Source organism: Paralichthys olivaceus, chromosome 1, assembly GCF_024713975.1.
Source record: "Paralichthys olivaceus isolate ysfri-2021 chromosome 1, ASM2471397v2, whole genome shotgun sequence".
In the NCBI taxonomy this organism is placed as follows: Eukaryota; Metazoa; Chordata; class Actinopteri; order Pleuronectiformes; family Paralichthyidae; genus Paralichthys; species Paralichthys olivaceus.
The window spans coordinates 17,105,339-17,124,780 of NC_091093.1; the positions used below are offsets into that span (position 1 = coordinate 17,105,339).

Below are 19,442 nucleotides of genomic sequence, written 5' to 3' on the forward strand. Positions count from 1 at the left end.
GTTTAACAAAACTAAATGCACATATTTATTTTCTCAGGGTCAATCCATATAACCTGATTCTGCCTTGTGTTAAAGTTTTGAACGACTTGTGATTTGTATTTAGACTCTTTGAGGACCCTTTTTAGATTTCTGATGTTTTTGGAGCTTTTTGTGGATGGTTAGATTTCTTTGTGGATCTTTTGTTGGACTTCTTGTTGTGTTTCCCCAACCTCATAGTTTGTCTTGTCAGGTTCCTGGTCTATGTGTCAGTCTTTCCCAGTATTTCTTCATAGGTATTAATGACCAAGTTGTTGTTTTGTTTTTTACTTTGCCTTTACATTTTGACTACTGACTGATGTTCGTTTAATCTGTCCTCAAGTATTACTGTATTTGGGTCCTAACCAGTTCCTGGATGTAACAGTAATGACATGTCGGCTCCATTATCTTATGTCTGCCAGGCTTGTTGTGCATCTGATCAGAAGACAAACTCTTTCTAATTGGCAAACATTACTCGGCAAATATCAATTAAATGCAATGTATCAGGATACATTTTTGTAAGTGTAAATGTTATGCTGTTTTCAAACAGTTTGAGGTTTTGTTGGTAAGACAAAACCTACTCGGTCGATAGCTATAATACTCACGATCAATTATTATTTATTTTAAGTTTAAAGACTTCTGTTAAATTGTTATTATATTGTGACAGTTATTGATAATGTTTTATTGCCCAGCCCTTGAAGTCCTTATTTAATAATTATGGGATAACATATATTCTAATGAAGCCTGTCTGAGAATCAGCAGCAGTGGTGAATGATAGGAGACAGCACTGGGTGCAAGGTTACAACTTTTTTTACTTTCTTTTTTTAAAAGGCATGACCATGATAAGACTAGATAACCTAGTCTATATTAACAACAACATGACATCATTCATTAGATATATATGTATATAAATATTAAGCTACATAAGGACAACAGAAGGCCCAGCTTATGTCCATAAGCCTTGGTTTGGTTAAAAGGTTTCATTTATTTAAATCTGAAACATGATACCATTACTCTTTTAAGTTAGATGCAATCTACAACTGATCTCCACTACACTTACTGATTTTAATTCATCATAATTCTAGCAAAGAAATTATATGAATATATATAAGATTCAAGATGTAAGCTACAGCTCTGATGAGACTTTAACCAGTACAGACTGTCTCACTCTCTGGAGCTGCACACATTATATTCTAAAAATTAATTATAATATTGTCGTTGAACAACAAAGGGAGGTCCAACTGTGCTGGCAAATACAGTGAAAGAAAATCAATCACCAATGATTTAGATAATTATTATTATTATTATTAGACATACCAATAAACCATAGAAATACCAAACCTTTCCTGGTCACAGTTTGTTTTTAAATATATGTTGTTTTTTCCATATATGATAATAACTGAAATATATTTTGGTTTTTAAATAATGTTTTATTAAAACAAGTAATTAAAGGACTTAAAATCACTTTGAGACAAGTACTGGTAATAGCAATGGTATTCTACGATATCTGCTGTTCTTCTGTCCAACATTTTCCTCTTGTTGGTTTTAACAAACACTGTGATCGCTTAGGTTTGCTAAAGGGGCTCTTGACTAAAATTTATACAAATGTTTCTTTTGCAATGTTACCTTTGACCTATAGGGGGTCAAATTTACAAATCATACTCTGTTTATAGAGATGACAAACATGACACTGTTCTACTACAGGCATACTTGACCATCTAATGAGTTGGCTCACACAGTTTAATCACTTGTTGTCACCATTCAAAGTTTTTTTCATGCACATCAGTGAACTCACTGGTCACGTCACCCACACTTCACATTGAGCTCTATTCACACACAACAATTACTTCTCTAAGCTAGTGGATATTTTTGCAGATATGACCTCTATGATTTAAAAAATCTAAATACAAAGACTAATAATTGACCTTATTGAGTCCCGAGACATCGCTTCCAACAACCATGTGACCCAGTGCAGTTTACGCTCAGATGCGACCTCTATAGGTCGATCTTAAAAGCTGATGTGAACACATTTGCTGTAATTTTTTTATAACGCAAGAAAATATTTCAACACATCAGAAAACAATACGATTTCAGCTCTACACATGATAACCACTAATGAATTACCAACAAAATCAAATAACCTGACCATTATTACTCGTAACAGATTAGATTTATCAAGGTTGATTAAAAATGCAATCCATAGATCAATAACGTGTCAGAAATACTCACCAGAATGTTTTCCACTTTTGATTGAACAGATTTGCTGCAAAATACAGACATAGTATGAATTAGTATGAAGCTGGTGTAACATGAGCCCTTGTGCCTAAAGTGTATTTATTTATAAAGCAAAGGAATGTTTGGTATGAGACGACCCTCCCTTCAGCATCTCTCAGGTCATGTATCCACCATTGGGAACACATGTTGTCATATGTAAAAAGAGGGAGACGAGTGCTGCGGTAACATTGTCTCAGACAGAAGGATTTTTTTATCACTCAGTCATTCATTTTCAGTTGCTCCACCATAGATTATCTCAAATGAATAATATTACAAAATTACTGTGAATGGAAATTGTATTCATGTTTTCTCAATAATATGTTAAAAAATATTCCAAGAAAAGCAAGAAAAACTAAATCATATATCATAATCATATATACACATATAAATTGATATCAAATGTTTCATTGTGAATCCTGATATTATCCATAGACTCATTCCTACTCTATATATTCCACAATAAATAGAAATGAGTAAATAAAGTACATAAATAAAGGCAAAAGGAAAAGTAAATTATCTGATCTTTACTTAATCAGTATTTTGACAGTAAGAAAAACAAAAGTAGTTCAGCTCAAACAAGCATTATATGAGTCTTTGTGGATTCAGAGCTGTGCAACACGACAAAGAGTCGAAGTAGACACATGTATAACTTCTCCAGGACTAATTCCTAATCTGCAGACGGGTCAGGTTGTTGACTGGTCGAAGGTAGACAGAAGGTAGGTCACACTTAAAGACACCGGGCAGGTAAGAATCAGGAGATGACTCTAAGCCATGACAAGAACAGTTCACTTTAATTCACTGTTACCAGGGGGCCCGGTGCTGAAAGGCTGCCATTAAGCTGTTTGTGAGGCAGATTTGTCAAGTGCACTGAAACACACCCGACGGTTTTTCACAGGGACTTAGATTAGCAAAGAAAGGAAATAACTACAAGAGATCCTTTCACTCCCACTGTGTATAATATCCATAATACCCAGGTGCACAGTAGGTCTAAATGAAATCCAGCAGGAACAGCATAACTATGCAGTAGCACTTAATTATACACCATTATTTCAAATGAAAACAGGGGGACAGTGTAATTATAAATGAATGAACTTGCTGACCCCGGGACATTCTCATTCTACCATAAACCACTCAGCGGCAGGTCGCTGAGGTGAACGCCAATATTTATGCTCTAATCCTCTTAAAGGTTAAAGATGGAGGGAAAGAGACAGCTCCTCAATATCTCAATATGTTATAGACAATGTGGCGTTGAAAAAGGTTTCTGTCGGGGTATTTGGGGCAGACGTTTCAACTCTGGACTGTTGTGCTTTCTGGTTATTTGGCCTTTTGACATTTTATGACTATTTGATATTTAAACTGGAATGGCATGAGAGTGTATATTGCTATGCCGAGGACACACAAGCCTACACGTCTCTTGAGCTCTTATCAAATCCATCTGCACCCAATTGTGCAAACTGATAGAATGTATTTTTGTTTTTTTCATTTTGAGCAAGATTACACAAAAATTAAAGGACAGATTACCATAAAACTTGGTGGAAGCATGCTGTATGGGTCAGGGAAGAATCCATTCCATATTAATGATTTGTCATTGGGAGATAAGAAGTTCTTCACTGATTTCTCAGAGAACAATTCAGGGATCTTGATGAAAACAATCAGGCTTGTTTAGAAGCCTGACATCTATAGGTGTGTGACATTTGGTTCAGCTTGATAGTAAGGGGACTATTTGGCCTTTGTTCACTAAATTACAAACTGACTTGACATCAGTTAGTTGGTTTTGAAGTGTCAGTCATGGTTGATGATCGAAATAGATGGAACACAGTAAATAAAACCGTCAGACAGAAAGTAGATGATCATTACTGTGATGATGCATTTAAAAACTCAATGCATAAGCAATTCATATGGAGGCAGGTGTGAGGTGAAGAGGAGGGTGAACTTATGCAGCTATACTCTTAAATTTACTCCTGTACACACAGTAACTGCACATTTATTCAAGTACTGTACTTTAGTACTTTTTGACGTGCTTGTAATTGAATTGAGTATTTCAATTTTCTGACATTTAATCTGAGGTTATATTGTCATCTTTACTCAACTGAATTCACCTGGCTGCTGGAGTTACTTATATAAATGAACTTATATATATTCAGCTTGTACGGTATGAAGCTTTGTTGATACCCACAGTATCCAATAAAGCAAAAACTAAATAATAATCATAACGATAACAACACGAGAATGAAATCAAGTCAAACAGCCCAAAATCACAACATGTCCCCACGTGGTTTAACAATCTGTGCAGCATGAAGCCGCTTGAGAGACGATGAGTCTGTCTATTGGGATTCAGTTTGGCATGTGGCACTGATTCATTACCCCGCTGTCTGATCAAACCGTGCACAGTGGTATATGTATGAACACGTCCTCACCAGATGGAGTTCTTGATCCTGAGCTGCAGAGCACTGGCCTCGGCGCCCTGCAGCCCGGGGAGGAGCAGGCCGGGCAGGCTCCCCGCCCCGCGGTCCGCCTGCTGCTGCTGGGGGTCCGCCTCGGCCATCAGGGCGGGCGTCTGGACGGGACAGGACGGGTCTGGACTGGAGGCGTGGACGAGTGTATCGGCCCGGCACGGTTAAACGACATGGACCGCAGGACGCTGTGATGCTAACGGGACAGCAGCAGCAGCAGCGCGCCGTGTTGTTGTTATTGCCAGCCGGCCCTCCTCCTCCGACATCACTCCCTCCGGGTCCACGACACTTGGTGAATTAAAGAGCCGGTGCAACGAAGCTACGGGCCGCTGTCAGGCCCGAGCTGATGCATGGATATGAATAAAGGTGTAAACAGACACAGGGCAGGTGCAGAACTACTGGCTCGTCCCTCCGGTGCGCTGCCCCTCACGTTATGGGATTTCTCTGCATGTGCATAGTGAGTAGAAGCTGCGGGGCAGGCGCATGCGCACTGACAGCCCCCCTCATAAAAACATGTAAACATGTAAGCAGGGGACATTACTGAGCATGCTATTATGAGCATGCATTCATTTATGGGTGGTATTATTACTATAGATGTACATGCTGCCAGTTCAGCCCAGTAATGAAGCAAAAATAAATGTCATAGTGTTACTCGGCGGTAGAAAGTAACTAAGTACATTTATTCGAGTGCTGCACTCAAGTACAATTTTGTGCTGTATGTAAATCAGTGTTGCCTTAATAGAGTAAAAGTACTCATACCACACTATAATCAGGGAAGTGACGCTTACTTAAAAGTAGTCAAAAGTAAAGGTGGATAAATTACCACTCTGTTTGTCTCTGTGTTACTATTATTAATCATTTAATAGATTATTACTACTGATGCATTCAGATGTAAACAGCATTTGACTGCTGCAGCTTGTTGGGGTATAGAGGTCATTTATAATTAGTTTATAGCTTTAGCTAATTATTATTTTATTATAGATGAGCCTAAATCTGTTGGTTATGTTCTTTGACTCATCTTGTAAACAGTGAATAGAAACATCCCAACATACCCATCAGCAGGGACACTTTCCAATGTTTTGCTTTGTCCACCAATCATTTTGTAATTCCAATAACTATAATGTAAAAATCAATGATCAGAATAATTACAAGGAATGCAGGATACCTTCTCACTTGAGAAGTTGGAAACATGGAGAAATGTTGCTTGATAAAATTGGCCGACAGTACTTTAGGATTCAAATAATAATGAAACAGCTCAAGTTAATTTTTTATCGATTGAAAAATCAATGACATTAAAATGTTTTATATCAACTTGTATGTTCAAAGCATCTTATTTGTAAAATCTTCATTTACAAGCAAACAACGATCCGTGGCGTCTTGTTTTATTAAGATAATCTATCAAACACTCAACTTTCACTTTTTATGATAATGTATGAAAAAACGACATCAACCGAAAATGTGTTTTACGGGCCACCGTAGTGCAGAGTGGTTGCCAGGCAACCGGAGCTGCGTTTGCTTCCCTCTCTGCGTCTCGATGGCTGAAAGAAGTTTGACTCAAACGGCTCAGTGCGTCGTTTCACAGGTTAGTTTTCATCTTTATCTGGGTTATATGTGCTTTTTATTCTTTCAGCAAAAGTTGAAACCGGATCACTTGTTTTTAACAGATTAAGATTCTCAGAGCGAACGATCCCCAAACACTGTGGCTGCTCACCGTCCCTTAGCATGGACACTGTGTTGAACTCACGTTTTATCGTGAATTATTCGAGCAAGGTGTTTATAAAGATGGAGAGGACACTTACATGTGGTTGAGGTTTCATCCACAAACACATGTTCAAACAACAAGTAACGCAACAAACATCAGATCCAAACATAAGTGGGCACATACAGCTAATACAAGTGAAATATGGCTGAAGGAAACCAAACACTTGATGTGTTAGGTGATATCCTTCATGGATGGAATATATCCACTCTGTTGTTTCTGTTGCATTAAAGCTTCAGGAAAAATCAAGGTGAAATGTGACAGTTTAAATCCAGTCTTGTTGTAAAAATGTAAGTTTAGGTGGATCGTTGTAATGAAATATACTGCTCTGTGTTGTTGTGTTGTTAAGAAAAAGAAACGTCCATCCTCCACCTCGACCACTGAGAGTTCGAAGAGAGCTGAAGTAAGACCACAGGTCAAATCAGTCTCTGGTCCCAAACAGAAGCACACAGACGACCTGTCTGCTCGGGAAGAAAAATACAAGTAAGACTTTCTGCTGGCTTGGTTTTGATTCATTTTGAAATATATTATGTACAAGATCATCAGATGACTCCTTTCGATTTATTTACACTTACACAAATTTTAGTGAGATCATGTAAATATCAATAAAGACAGAATAAGTGTGGATTTGTGGCATTATTTGTCTTCTACACTGGTTGTACTCCTTCACATTGAGTACATTACTTCATCAAACTTAGAGAAAAACTATTCACATGTACTGTAGACTCACATTTAATGGTCATACAAGACACGAGAGCTCTAAACATGGACTGAACTGTTACTTAATGATAACCAACTGCCACCAAAAATATGAATTATGTACACAAGTTAACATACAATGGTAAAAACTGTTTAATTTACATTAAATGGTTCATGTTGAATAAATAAAGTAAATATTAGTTGCTTCAAAAATAATGGTGTTAGATATTATAATGCCAAACAAGAGTTGATATTTAAATGTGGGATGAAGTGTAACCCTAACCCCTAACAGTTGTGCTGAGCTGCAAGAACTGTGTGAAGAGTTTTGCAAAGTACAGAGAAATGTGAGTTAGAAATTGTGAGAAAACTTCAATAAATGTTTCTCAATACCACATCTAAACATATTAAACACGTACACCTACTAAATCACACTGTTCAGGTAAACACAATACCGTTACTTTTCTCCTTCAACAACTAAAAGGCGGGTTTTCAACAAAATATGGAGGTTGAATTCTGTTCTTACAGAGCCACAACACTAAATTCCATTTTCATGAAACAAATATTCATAAAATAATGTTTATCTATCATTTTATCTTCCTCAGACTGTTAAATGCGGAGCTAGAGGCCAAAACAGCAGAACTAGTGAGGCAGGCAGATCAGCTCATGGTAAGTTATTCATCCGTTTGCATCACTTAATTGAATCTGTCAGAACAGTGGTACTGTGATACAGGGAAAGGCGAAGGTGAAGCTCTAACTTGCTGTATAACTGCTTCATGGGGTTTATTATTTTAGAGAGAACAGAGTGAAGTTCTGTCAAAGCCGTTATCCACCCTCCTGCTTACGGACATTGAAGACGAAGAGGGCTCAAGGTAAAAAATGTCTCAGGCTCAGAACCACAAGCATGGTTGTAGACTTTTTAGAGGCACATTTTCTCAGTGACCTCTTCAAAAGTTTTAATTCATTCCAGTGAAACACACTGGCCTCCAAATTGAGATATACTTTTAAATGAATGCAGTGTAAAAATAGTAACTTATTCAAATAACTTATCTCCTCCTTGTCTTTCTGTATATTTATCTGTTCACCCACAGAATAATAAAGTCTCAACAATGCACGGTGGAGCCTGTTCTGAAGGTAATGCGTCAGAATATTTTGTCTTGGTTTCTGTTTTTCTAAAACCTGAAGGCATTTTACTCGACTGACACTAGTTTACAATTACTAATACTAATAATGTATAGTATTTTATGCTGTTCCTATTTGCTCCTTATTTGTGGAGGTGGTGACCAAAAAAAGACCAACATCAACATCACACATCACGCGTACCGGAACAAAAGGAAAAGAGTCTCACTCTAAAACAGCGTAAGTTGGATTTTATTCAATTTCCAAATATATTGCCAACTATTTTGTTCAAACTATTTTGTTCATTAGGAAACAATGTGTAGCTGACAACTTTAAAGAAATATCTTTGACATTAATATTCTGGACTTCACGTTTTCTTGTTGCTCGATTTCAGAAGCTTGTCTCGTGCAGATGAGTCAGCAGCTGCTGGAGATTCAGGTGATTTATTTCTAGCAAAGACGATTCATAGCATGGAGGAGAAGATGAAGGACATGGACACTCATGACAATGTTGTGGACGACCATGATGTGTTTAACACTGGAGACAATGTTGGGTCAGGTAAATCTTTATGTCATTTCACGTAAGTAAACTCCAGTTAATTATAAATAAAAGAACAATTAGTGCAAATACTTATAAAGGTCATGTAGTTTTGAAATGCAATGCAAAAAGCAACAAACAATAAAATGAATACAATCTTTATCTTTTTGTAAGAACGTGTGAACTTTGAGTGAGAATCATTTCTCATGGCTTTGTAAATGTGCTCATTGTTCTGCTGAAGTTTCATGTTGCAGCTGAACACCCCTCACCTCACCCTCTCCTTCCAAACATGAAAAATAATCTGTGGTAGCCTTTAATTGTCATAAAAACTCAAAAGGTGTAGAGTTTGTCCAGTCTGGACTAATGTAAAAAACATGGCGGCCTCCGTAGAGAGGGTCCCCTCGATGTAAATATAAAGTATTTAAATATAAAGGGGCTTTTCTGGGGTAAAGAAAACTACAATTCAACATCATGAGGATTATTCTACATCAAGATTCTACCACTAGATCTCTTTCACCTAAATCTTACACACTGGTCCTTTAAGCTGTTTCAGATGCTCAGATTCGGGTTCTCAAGGCAAAGCTACGGATTATGCAGGAAGAACTGGATCAACTCTCATGTGAATGTTACAGGAAGGTAATGTGAAATTTGTACATGAACAATAAGTCAACTACAAGAGTAAAACCTGACACCCATCCATTATCTGGTTACATTACTGTTTCTGAATTGCTGCTTCTAAGAGATGACTTTAAACTTAAACTATTGAGAAAATGAAGTGGATTTAACTTTATTGTTCTGTTGTTACAGGATGATCAAAATGCTGAACTCAGTGCAAAAATCAAGGAGATGGAGGAGGAACGAGCCAGACTACACAAGACTACAAGCATTCAACACACACAGATTGAGAAGCACAAAGCTTTAGCAGAGGAGTCGGACAAAAAATGTAATGGTCTTCAACTGCAAGTGTCTGGTTTCAAAAAGGTTTGTGTCACTGCAAACACACAGTCTGAGAGACGGCAGACTTAATAAGAAACCGGTAAATCTGACACCGTCTTCAGTTACTCGTGAGATTAATCCGTTGTGTTTACTTCCTGACTTTGCTCTGTGTAGGAAATAGAAAATCTGAACAGATCCAACAAACAAGCAGCAGCCGTCCACAGCACCGCAGAGGTTCGTCTGAACAGAGCTCTGGAGGAGGTGGAGCGGTTAAAGACTCAGCTGAACAAGATGAAACAGATGAATAAGGTAAACAGTAAATTACACTGCTGCTAATCTTGGTTTAATTACTGTAGGTATTCAAATGTGGCGTTGTTAAACTCTCTGACTTGAACACTATTTGTTTCTGAACTGTAACTATAGTTCATTTACAGTTGCTCATATTAATCTTTTTGTAAATTGTTTTCATTGTGATTTCATTCTTTGCTGAACCTCATTTCTATTTAAAAGAGGTCCTTGAAGGTGGTTGATTTTCCCTACGTGGTCTTCAGTAGAGATGTGGCTCTTATTTTGGTTGCTGATAACTAAACACATTTTACAATTGGAATAATGTGAAATGATAAAGAGATTTAAAAATCAAAAATACATAAAGTATCACAAACACAAATCAATGGCAGTATTTTAAAGTGAACTAATGTGCCACCATCTCTTAAGTTAAAAAGACTCCTTGAAAACAGAGAGAATAACTTCCGTGATGAACAGCAGTATACAACCTCAACAAAAAAGAGTTTTAAGCAGCAAGTTATCTAAAGCAATTTCAATATGTTGTGTAAATCTAACTTGTTGCAGAAGTAATGAAGGTTCTGTGTAACTTGTACTAATTCAGTCTTTAATCTTCTATTTAATAAGGACAACATAAGCGAGGACCATCAGAGCAAAGAAAAGCTACTTGCTGAAAACAAAATGCTGAAAAAGCAGAAAGCAGAACTCGTTGTTGGTTTCAAGAAGCAGCTCAAACTGATTGACATTCTCCAAAGACAGAAGGTCAGTGTATCTTTCATACCCTGTTAATGCAAAACCCGTTTATAGTTTTTGATATAATTAACAGAGTTTTATTGTTGCGTGTGTGCAGATGCATTTTGAAGCTGCCAAGCTGTTGTCGTTCAGGGAAGAGGAGTTCCTGAAAGCTCTGGACTGGGGGAAGTTCTAATCACTGACAGATTCCTCCAAAGTTAATTGGGTTGAAGGTGCCGAGACCAATTTATAAATATATTCATAGATTTCTGTGTGTTGTTAACTAGAAGTTGTCTTTTTGCAGTCAGAATATAATTTGTTTTACAAATAAAGTTTAGATTTGGAGTTTTGTTTCCTTATAATGATATGATCACATTCAGTATCACTAAAAGTGATTGAGTAATCAATGTAACCTTGAGCTGCCCTCTGGTGGCAGGCTAAAGGAAAAACATTTAAGCGTCATCATCCCAGCTGTCTTCAGAAATGTTTTCGGTCTGACGAGGTTTGAAGCTTTCTCTGAAGTCCTCATCAAAGTACTGCAGGTCATCCTCACGGATCATTCCCTGGATGAAGATACACATATGATCAGACACTTGTTTGACCCACAGAAGATATAAAGCTGTGTAAAATGATTCATGATTCACACACTGTGTCATACCTTAGGTAAGTATCCGAGCAGTTGAGCTGCGTGACGTTTCAGAAGTTTCTTTCTCTCTTCTTCAACAATCTGTCTCCGCAGTGCCTCCCTCTCCTGCTCTATCGCCCTTTCTTTAACCTCCAGTTCCTTGAAGAGAGTGATGAACATATTATGATCAAATCAGGCTGTTTAAAACTGACATTACAATCTGAAGTTGATGCAGATGAACCATGTATTATACATTGTATGTGTATCACTGTGTATCTCAAATAAATCTCATCTTCCTGTTCCTATGGTAACGTCTGTTAGCCTACTTTCATCAAAGTCACACTACATAACCTTTACTGAGGCAACAACGCCCTCTGGAGCCACACATGCCGATTCATTCTGTTGTGTCTGAGCGATTACGAGGTTTTCATGTCAAGAATAAAACAAAGCCGATCAGTCTGGACCAGAGCTCTGACTGTGTAGTCCCGCCCACTAATATGAAACACAACTTGATATTAGCCATGATCCTTTCTGAACCAGAAAAACAAATACACTAAACTGTGTTCAGAATTTTAGATATCTTAAAAGTCTCCTAGAGATGAAAGTTGAAAGATTCTTAGTCTTTCTAACTGATCTACAGTTCAGCATTACTCTTCAACTTGCTGGACAGGCATTCAGCATTAGAAGTGGGAATATGTTGCTTTAATAAAGCTTTGTCCCTAAGACTGCAAGTGTCAAAAACCAAATATTGAGTGAAGCTACATCAGTACCACCTTCTTATTGAAATAATTATGGCAACAGAGATCCTGGGACGTACCACATCAACCTGTCGCTGCAGTCTCCTGTCCTCTATCATTTTCTCCACCTCGCGTTTGTGCACAAGTTGCTTCATGCGTCTTTTCTGGGCGTTCATCTGCTCTATACGATCGTCCTCTGCAAACTTCGCCAACATTGTCTTTCTGAAGGCCTCCTCTTCCTCTTTCTCTGCTTTCTTCTTCATCTCTTTGTAAGCCAGGTGCTCCTGGAAGGTCTGCTGCATCATCAGCCTCTCTCTGATTTTTTTCTCCATTTCTTCCTGTTAGAGGAGATATTTTGGGTCATTTAGGTAAAAACAGAACAATTATAGTAAAACTTGGTATGATCACAGCTTGGCATTGTAGTGGTACAACACTAGCAGATAACTCATTTATTTATTAAGCCAAAAGCTAAAAGCCTAGAGCTGTGCTGAACATGAACGTATGACAAAGAGTGCTGCTAGGGCCGAAATTTCCTGTCCAAATCCGAGCCTGACCCGAACCAGTCATTTGTTTTTTTTGAGTCTGAATCCGATCTGTACCTGATGTTTTCTTTGATTACAATGTAACCGAACTCGACCCCAACATCAAATATTTTGTCTGAACTCCGCACAACTCGTGGGGGTCATGACGGGCTAAGGTGGACTATCCAAACTCTGGTTTAACAGCAATAATGATTCTTACAATTTCTCGCAGCCTGTTGGCTTCCTCTTGTTCCTCAAAAAAAAGTTCCTCACGGACTCGCTCTGCGTCCTCACGCTGCTTGCTCTCGTCTTTAATCTTCTTACACAGCTAGAGAAGAGGAAGGCGTGATGTTAGTGACACTTGGTACCTGATACAGAAATTTGTCATTGACTGATATAGATAAGAAAAACGTCTCAACTATTTGATAAAGATGCTCTTTGGCTTCCTCTGTCTCTTTGATCTTGGCCATTTTGCTCTCCTCCATGTTCTGCTGCTGGCTCGCAAACTTCATGATGCGCCTGTTCTCAGCCTCCATCCTCTCTTGCTCCATGCGTCTCCACTGGGCCTGCTGCCTCTTGAATTCCTCAATGTGCTGTTGAGTGGCTCTGATCTTCTCCAGTTTCAGCTCTCTCTCCCTTTACCAAAACAACAACAGTTTTCAGTAAAGCCATAATTCTTCCACAGTCTTTATGTTTTCAATAGAGAGAAACTGGTGCTTGTAGATTCTGTTTTTGAAACGCGTAATCACACTGAACCAGTGAATTAAATGATCTTCAATATTTTAACACGACTGAACATGAATATACTCTCTTTAACTGAACAGGCTAATAAAATAATTCCAAATTTAAATCCAGTCAAGTTCTTGCTCATCCTTAATACATATTTTTTGACTGTGTTAAAGAACTAATAATGAACTCACATCTGATCCTCCTCATAAATCTTCCTGATGATCTCATCCACCAAGAGCTTCTCTTTAAGGAACTCCTCATAAGCCTGTTGTCGCCCGCGCTCCCTGTCCATGAGCTGCTGCTCTAGTGCTCTCTGATATTGCGTCAGTTCCTCTTGGCGTTTCTGCTCCAACTGCTGCTGCTCCACAGTTGCTCGCTCGCTTTCGCGTTTCATTTTGCCAGAATAGTCCGCCTTCTCGCGCTAGTGAGAGCAAAAGGACATACAAAGTATATATACAGTGTTCAGGCTTCATCACATACTTTCTAATTCTTAAATACTAAGAGGAATCATAACTTTTGTTATCCTGAACTGGATCCTTAAACATATTTCAGCATAATTCTCCATAATTGAAATCAACAGGGACTGTGCTCACCAGGGTCTCCAGCCTCATGGCCTCCTGCTCTGCAATCTGTGCAGCTCTCCCTTTGTTCAGATACGCAGATTTCAGTTTCGACTCCAATTCTCGAATCTCCAAACTGAAAACAGTCCAAAGAGGGGTTTACCACACAGCAGAGAAAGAATGTACGAAAGCAAAATTGTTTCATCTGTCAGTACGTGAGCATGCTCACCTGTTCTCTCTGATGTGCTGCCTCATTTTCTCATCTCGTTCTTTTTCGAGGCTGATGCGAGCAAGCTCTTCAGCCATTCTCATCTCTTGTTCAAGTTCCTGTGCCCTGTTTATTCTGTCCTCATTTGCCTAAAAGTCAAAATTCGGTTATGACCATTTGCATTGATTAGGTAACAATTTACACCTTAATTACACAGCAGGGTTATGTAAAACAAGACTTTTCAAATTTGAATCCTAGCACACTTGCGTGCTTATTGACATTACATACGATTGCTACATGTTGCTGACAAAATTCCTCAATATGTTAAATATTATTTCATTTTTTTTGGTTGGTTGAATATGTTGGTGACATATTCAAATTGTTATGCTATCTGTCAAAAACTCTTTTCTGTGAGAAGCTGGATCAGGTGAATGTTTGGGCATTATTGTTTGAAAATGACTCAAAGGACGAATACATAGTGTTCTTCCTCTGTTATTTGAGCAATGGATTCATCACACGTTGATCGTGTCAGTGCTGGCGGGTGTTGTGGTGACCCTGTCGTGTATTGCAGTCAGATAACCCACCTTGAGCAGAGCGCTCTTCAGCTCTCTGTCCCTGTGCTCCTCCTGCATCTGCCGCACCTGTCTCCTCATCTCCCAGCTCTCCTCCTCCCTCAACACCGCCAGGTGCTGCTTGTCTCTGGCCACACTCTGGACGTCCTCATGCCTCTGCTGCTCCTGGTTGCAGCGCTGAGACAGGGGCCACTGATTGGCACGGTAACTCTGTCCAGGTGACAAAACATGGTTTAGCATCAGCGACAACAAACGAGCAGTAACACTGCGGAGTGACCGCTCATGTAGCACACAAGCTAACTCTCAACTTCGGCCTCCCAGCGACCATTTACCATGTTTGTAGTGACTTGACTTCGACTTCGCCTTCGTTAAGTTGATTCCTCTCAACTCAACAACACTCGTAAACAACTTTAAATGAATGAACTTGACGTAGTCAAGCTGCTCGACTCTCTAGGGTACTAAAGACAAGCTCAAAGCGTGGCACCGGTAGCTCCTAGAGACACTTCCGCTGTCAACAGAAACCTGTGTTGCCATACACACTGTTGGATAGCAACAAAGGCATCTGCCATCAGGCAGGTGCCTTTGTTTGGAGGCAGCTGTCTTTGATGCCACACTGTTTTGATGCAAGGGTCAAAGTTGCCTTTGTGGTCACACTGTCTGAGAGCAACTAAAGCTGTTTGCGATATATTCAACGACATATATTCTGGTGTATGAAAGTTTATTATATGGTTTGTTAGCTCTTGGTCGGTTAGACTCAAAATGAATCAAGAAAAGCTCCACATCTATCAGATCCATAAGCATGATTTTGGTGTCTATGGATATGTAATAAACCTTACATGGTACTTTGAATGTGCTGTAACTGACATATACTTATTTCAGTTTTTATGTACTGCTGTTGGAAATGTAATTATTTCTTCTTCGGGGAACAAATTGTTGTCTCAAAAGCTGGAAGATGTTTGAACTCAGGTCCTGACAGAACATTAACCTGAGGCCATTTCCTGTCTCATGGAGTAAGGCCTCTCCTTCAGTGTGGTTTCCACCAATAAAAACATAAACACAGGAAAACACTTCATAGAACATGTGCTGAACCCACAGACCAAAACCAGGGCAGAGTCCATAGAATTTATTAGGTGATTGGGGAATTACTTAAAAGATAAATTTTCACAGGACATGTCTACATTGTTCAAATGAAAAGACTACATACTTCATAGAGAAGAGGCTTACAGCTTAATACAAACGTACAGTGGCTAACACTGAGGATTCACACATGAAACATGGAGATGAAGAAACACATCTGAAGCTTGAAAGAAGGTTTTGAAGGGGGAGTGTGTGTGTGTGTTTACGTGTTGAATTTGCAGAAAGAAACTATATTCTATAGTTTTAATATTTTGTAAAAAGTCTTGCAGTGATTATATAATATGAGCCATGTTGGGTGACATAAGTATATTTGTGTTTTTTATACTATTCAATTCAAATTATTTCCAATTCCTTCAAACTGTTTTGGCATTGATGTTTCAGCCCATGTTACATGACAAAACAGACAGTCCTCTAATCCTTTGACATCACATTTAGACCTCTGGATTCTAGATCAGAGCCAATTGCCTCACATATTAAGATTCCTTTTTATGAAGGAGAAACAATTCTCAGCAGAATCAGACTCTACCACCATTAGTAGATGACGGCTGCATGAGAATCTTCTCTCTAACAACTTCATTAAACTGTCACAGATTGACAGTCAGTAGACCAGCGCTTCACAGAAAAAATACTTCTAAAGAACTTTGTTCCTCTGGATCACCTGCGTTCATCCACCATGGAGAAGATCAACTGCTCAGGAGACAAAGTAAGTTTTGTTCCTAGAAGGAAAGACTTCAGGTTAAATTGTTTTTAGTTTTATCCACAAAATACAATTGTCATTTCTTTCTTCATCTTACTTTACTGTAGTTTTACTTGAAAAGCAGACGTGTGTAAATGACAAAAAAATCATTCAGCTCTGTATCTTTGAATATTTCTGAAGTTAGTGTGTTTTGTCCTTTTATATGTATATTTGTGTCTTTCAGTCATTTGAACAAATGCAGTCTTATGATACTGCCCAACATAATGGGTGCAGCGTTACCAAAATGCTGCAGGCCCTCCGCCAAGCCCTGCTCGACTCAAAGAGGGAGAACAAGGAGCTTGCTGCTGAGAATGCAGCTATGAAGGAGCAGGCGGCAGAGATAACTGCTCTGAGGAAGAAGGCAGCACAGAACACTGCTCTTGCTGCAGAAAATGTTGCATTTAAGAAGCTGGCTGCAGAGAAGCAGGCAGCTATGAAGGAGCAGGCAGCAGAGATAACTGCTCTGAAAAAGCAGGCTGCACAGAACACTGCTCTGGCTGCAGAAAATGCTGCATTACAGAAGCTGGCTGCGGAGAAGCTTGCAACTATGAAAGAGCAGGCGGCAGAGATAACTGCTCTGAGGAAGGAGGCAGCACAAAACGCTGCTGCAGCTGCAATGCAGTCTGCTCTGAGGAGCCAGCTGACTGTTGAGAATGCTGCTCTGAATGAAACCCTAGACTCTTCTATCTCACAGCTGTGTCAGGTCAAAGACGACTTGGCCAACATGATGGAAGAGTTGGAGAAGGAGGTCAAAGATCTTCAGCTCCAGCACGTTGAGAAGCATAAAGTGGAAAATCAATGGAAGGTGAAATTCCAAGCTTTGCAGAAGAACTGTGAGGAGCAGCTGAGGTGCAGAGTCCTGGAACAGGAGGCCAGCTTCCAGGAGAAGGACAAGAAGCAACTGAAGAAGAAGGCAAAGGGGGAGAGAAAAGAAATGAAGAAGAAGGAGGAGAGAGAAAGGACAGAGAGAAGGAACATTTTCCGTTTTCTCTTTCCATGCTGGCGCTTGTCCTAATCTCATCTCATCTTTCCTCTACCTCAACCATCCCCTCATCCTGACTCCACCCCATGAGACATGAGAGTAGATTCTAGTCTATGGTTATGTTGCGAGTGAGGGAGTAATTAAATTATAATTTAACTCATATCAAGGAATAACCAAAACCAACAACGCCACCTCGGGGTGTAACCCGGGGAAAAAAAAGAACAAGTAAATGTGTAAGGAAAGCAATAAACTAAAATATTCTAAACCAAGGACAACACAAGTTCATTATACTGAGAAGGCAGGTGATGTGTTTCCAATCAAATGTACAAAAGTTTATTTCATAAATATTAAGAGCAGTGGGAATTTACCCTAAAATGGAGTCTTGTTAGTTAATACCAGAAACACCGGGCTTCCTCCAGGGCTGGGGCCGCTATGGTTAAGGTGAGTGAGGAGGGAGTGCAGGCGTTAACTAAAGTGGGAGCACCACAGTCCACAGGTAAAACACTAAGCACACACACACAAACACACAAGGGAAAAGCCAAAAAGGAGTGGAAGGACACTACACTCAATAGGACACCATCAGCGACATACAGGGGCAGGTCCCCAGTGAGGCCCTCAGCACCTGGAAGTATGCAGACAGGGAGGAACAGTTAGTGGAGCATGAAACCATATACAAACATGATACTCAAAATATAACAAATATCAAAATGATACAAATGCACAAATAATCTCTATTAGAAAAATCAAAATAAACCCAAAGTTATTAAACAAAGAGAACCCCACTCACTATCCCCCTCCTCTGTGCTACGGGTGCACTAAAAGAAATGCTGCCAGTAGTGTAGCTCTTGCAGGCTCAGGTTGGAGCACACACCCCAGAAAAATAACCAAAGAAAAGAAAAAGAAACAAGGAGGGTGAATAGAAGACCAAAAGGTCCCTAACAATAAACAACCAGAACTAAATTAATCAAAACTTCGCCATAAACCCAGCGTTAAATCCAAAATCATGTACAAATAAATGTATCTAAATGATAAGGCACCAAACAAAAAGAAACACTTTAACACTGGCTTATGAAAAGAAAAGAAACATAATCATGTTAACCTAAACTCAAAACAAAGAAAATAGGATAAAACAAACAGTTTCCTAAATCTTCCTCAATAGGAGCAAAAGCACAGGCTCCACACGGCAGCACGTTGAAGCCCCACAAAGCAGCAGCGGTCCCGAGTGCAGAGCGGCGTGGCCCGTGTCGGCTCGGTGCCGAGACTCCGGCCTATCTGTAAAGTGAGTACAGTTCAATTAGGAACTGGATGGCTATAGCTGATGAGGGCCCGGACAAACATGTACATACCCCGTCAGCGTTGTGTGGTTGAGGCACCAAGAGGAGAGAGGGAGCCAACAGACACTTCGGACACGGCCAGCGTCTGAGCTGTCGGATGTAAATGCGCAACAGCGGAGGAGAGCGGAGGAGAGCGGAGGAGAGAGGAGGATAGAGAGGAGGAGAGAGAGGAGGAGAGAGAGGAGTGCAGAGCATCTGCAGCACCTGAGACCAGGTCACCCGGAAGAGGAAGTGTGCACCAGCTGGCAGAGAAAGGGCAGCACTAAGGGTCCCTCCCTCTCATATACACTGAGGCTCAATTAAAGGAACGGAACCGCACCAGGAGTAGAGCAAAGGGAAAGTGCTCATCCTGCTGCAATCAGAACTCACAGACTGTATTCCCAGTATCAGTCACACTGCAGCTGATACTGGGTCAGAATAAACTGTGATAAACCAAAGGAAAAGTCTACCTGCGTTTAATTCTACATAGGTGGTGAATACATCCCTGAGAGCAATGAT

At 39.6% G+C, this 19,442-nt stretch overlaps 3 protein-coding genes across 10 annotated transcripts in view; 1 reads left to right on the top strand and 2 right to left on the bottom strand.

Moving 5' to 3' along the window:
- The window catches only part of LOC109636754 (DNA-binding protein RFX7-like), a 16,985-nt gene extending 12,145 nt beyond the window's left edge, over nt 1–4,840 (bottom strand). For both annotated transcript variants that reach the window (XM_069523637.1, XM_069523633.1), the window contains exons 1-2: nt 4,707–4,840; nt 2,245–2,278 (exon numbers count right to left, since the gene is read on the bottom strand). In XM_069523637.1, the coding sequence (XP_069379738.1) occupies nt 2,245–2,278; nt 4,707–4,834 (162 nt within the window). In that variant the 5' untranslated portion in view covers nt 4,835–4,840. The remainder of the gene's footprint in view (nt 1–2,244; nt 2,279–4,706) is intronic.
- tex9 (testis expressed 9) lies at nt 4,787–11,148 on the top strand. 3 transcript variants are annotated; one of them, XM_020098892.2, is made up of 12 exons: nt 4,787–5,034; nt 6,851–6,984; nt 7,803–7,866; nt 7,993–8,069; nt 8,289–8,331; nt 8,474–8,556; nt 8,711–8,874; nt 9,398–9,489; nt 9,661–9,834; nt 9,964–10,098; nt 10,699–10,833; nt 10,922–11,148. In XM_020098892.2, the coding sequence occupies exons 1-12, from the start codon at nt 4,936–4,938 to the stop codon at nt 10,997–10,999; spliced, it is 1,278 nt and encodes a 425-aa protein (XP_019954451.2). In that variant the 5' UTR covers nt 4,787–4,935; the 3' UTR covers nt 11,000–11,148. The 3 variants fall into 3 exon arrangements, with proteins under 3 accessions (XP_019954451.2, XP_069379785.1, XP_019954452.2); XM_069523684.1 differs by lacking the exon at nt 4,787–5,034 and adding an exon at nt 5,049–5,199; XM_020098893.2 differs by lacking the exon at nt 4,787–5,034 and adding an exon at nt 6,197–6,324.
- mns1 (meiosis-specific nuclear structural 1) lies at nt 9,625–19,154 on the bottom strand. 5 transcript variants are annotated; one of them, XM_069523675.1, is made up of 12 exons: nt 18,746–18,871; nt 18,176–18,232; nt 17,979–18,079; nt 14,768–14,965; nt 14,205–14,332; nt 14,009–14,111; nt 13,607–13,836; nt 13,106–13,322; nt 12,907–13,014; nt 12,246–12,503; nt 11,462–11,587; nt 9,625–11,366 (listed from the first exon to the last, which is right to left on the bottom strand). In XM_069523675.1, exons 4-12 carry the CDS (start codon nt 14,834–14,836, stop codon nt 11,256–11,258), a joined length of 1,350 nt encoding a protein of 449 aa, XP_069379776.1. In that variant the 5' UTR covers nt 14,837–14,965; nt 17,979–18,079; nt 18,176–18,232; nt 18,746–18,871; the 3' UTR covers nt 9,625–11,255. The 5 variants fall into 5 exon arrangements, with proteins under 5 accessions (XP_069379776.1, XP_069379764.1, XP_019954450.1 ...); XM_069523663.1 differs by lacking the exons at nt 17,979–18,079; nt 18,176–18,232; nt 18,746–18,871 and adding exons at nt 18,957–19,059; nt 19,114–19,154; XM_020098891.2 differs by adding an exon at nt 16,551–16,608 and having other exon boundaries at nt 17,979–18,798.
- Between the last annotated feature and the right edge of the window lie 288 nt (nt 19,155–19,442).

Excerpts from the sequence above, each read along its gene's own strand:
- tex9 (XM_020098893.2), top strand. The coding sequence starts at position 6,199 with ATGTGTTTTACGGGCCACCGTAGTGCAGAGTGGTTGCCAGGCAACCGG. Across the intron at positions 7,867-7,992 it reads GGCAGGCAGATCAGCTCATG|AGAGAACAGAGTGAAGTTCT; the intron begins GTAAGTTATTCA and ends TTATTATTTTAG. Across the intron at positions 8,070-8,288 it reads GAAGACGAAGAGGGCTCAAG|AATAATAAAGTCTCAACAAT; the intron begins GTAAAAAATGTC and ends GTTCACCCACAG.
- mns1 (XM_069523659.1), bottom strand. The coding sequence starts at position 19,139 with ATGCTCTGCACTCCTCTCTCTCCTCCTCTCTCTCCTCCTCTCTATCCT. Across the intron at positions 14,333-14,767 it reads TGAAGAGCGCTCTGCTCAAG|GCAAATGAGGACAGAATAAA; the intron begins GTGGGTTATCTG and ends TTTGACTTTTAG. Across the intron at positions 11,588-12,245 it reads TGCAGCGACAGGTTGATGTG|GAACTGGAGGTTAAAGAAAG; the intron begins GTACGTCCCAGG and ends ACTCTCTTCAAG.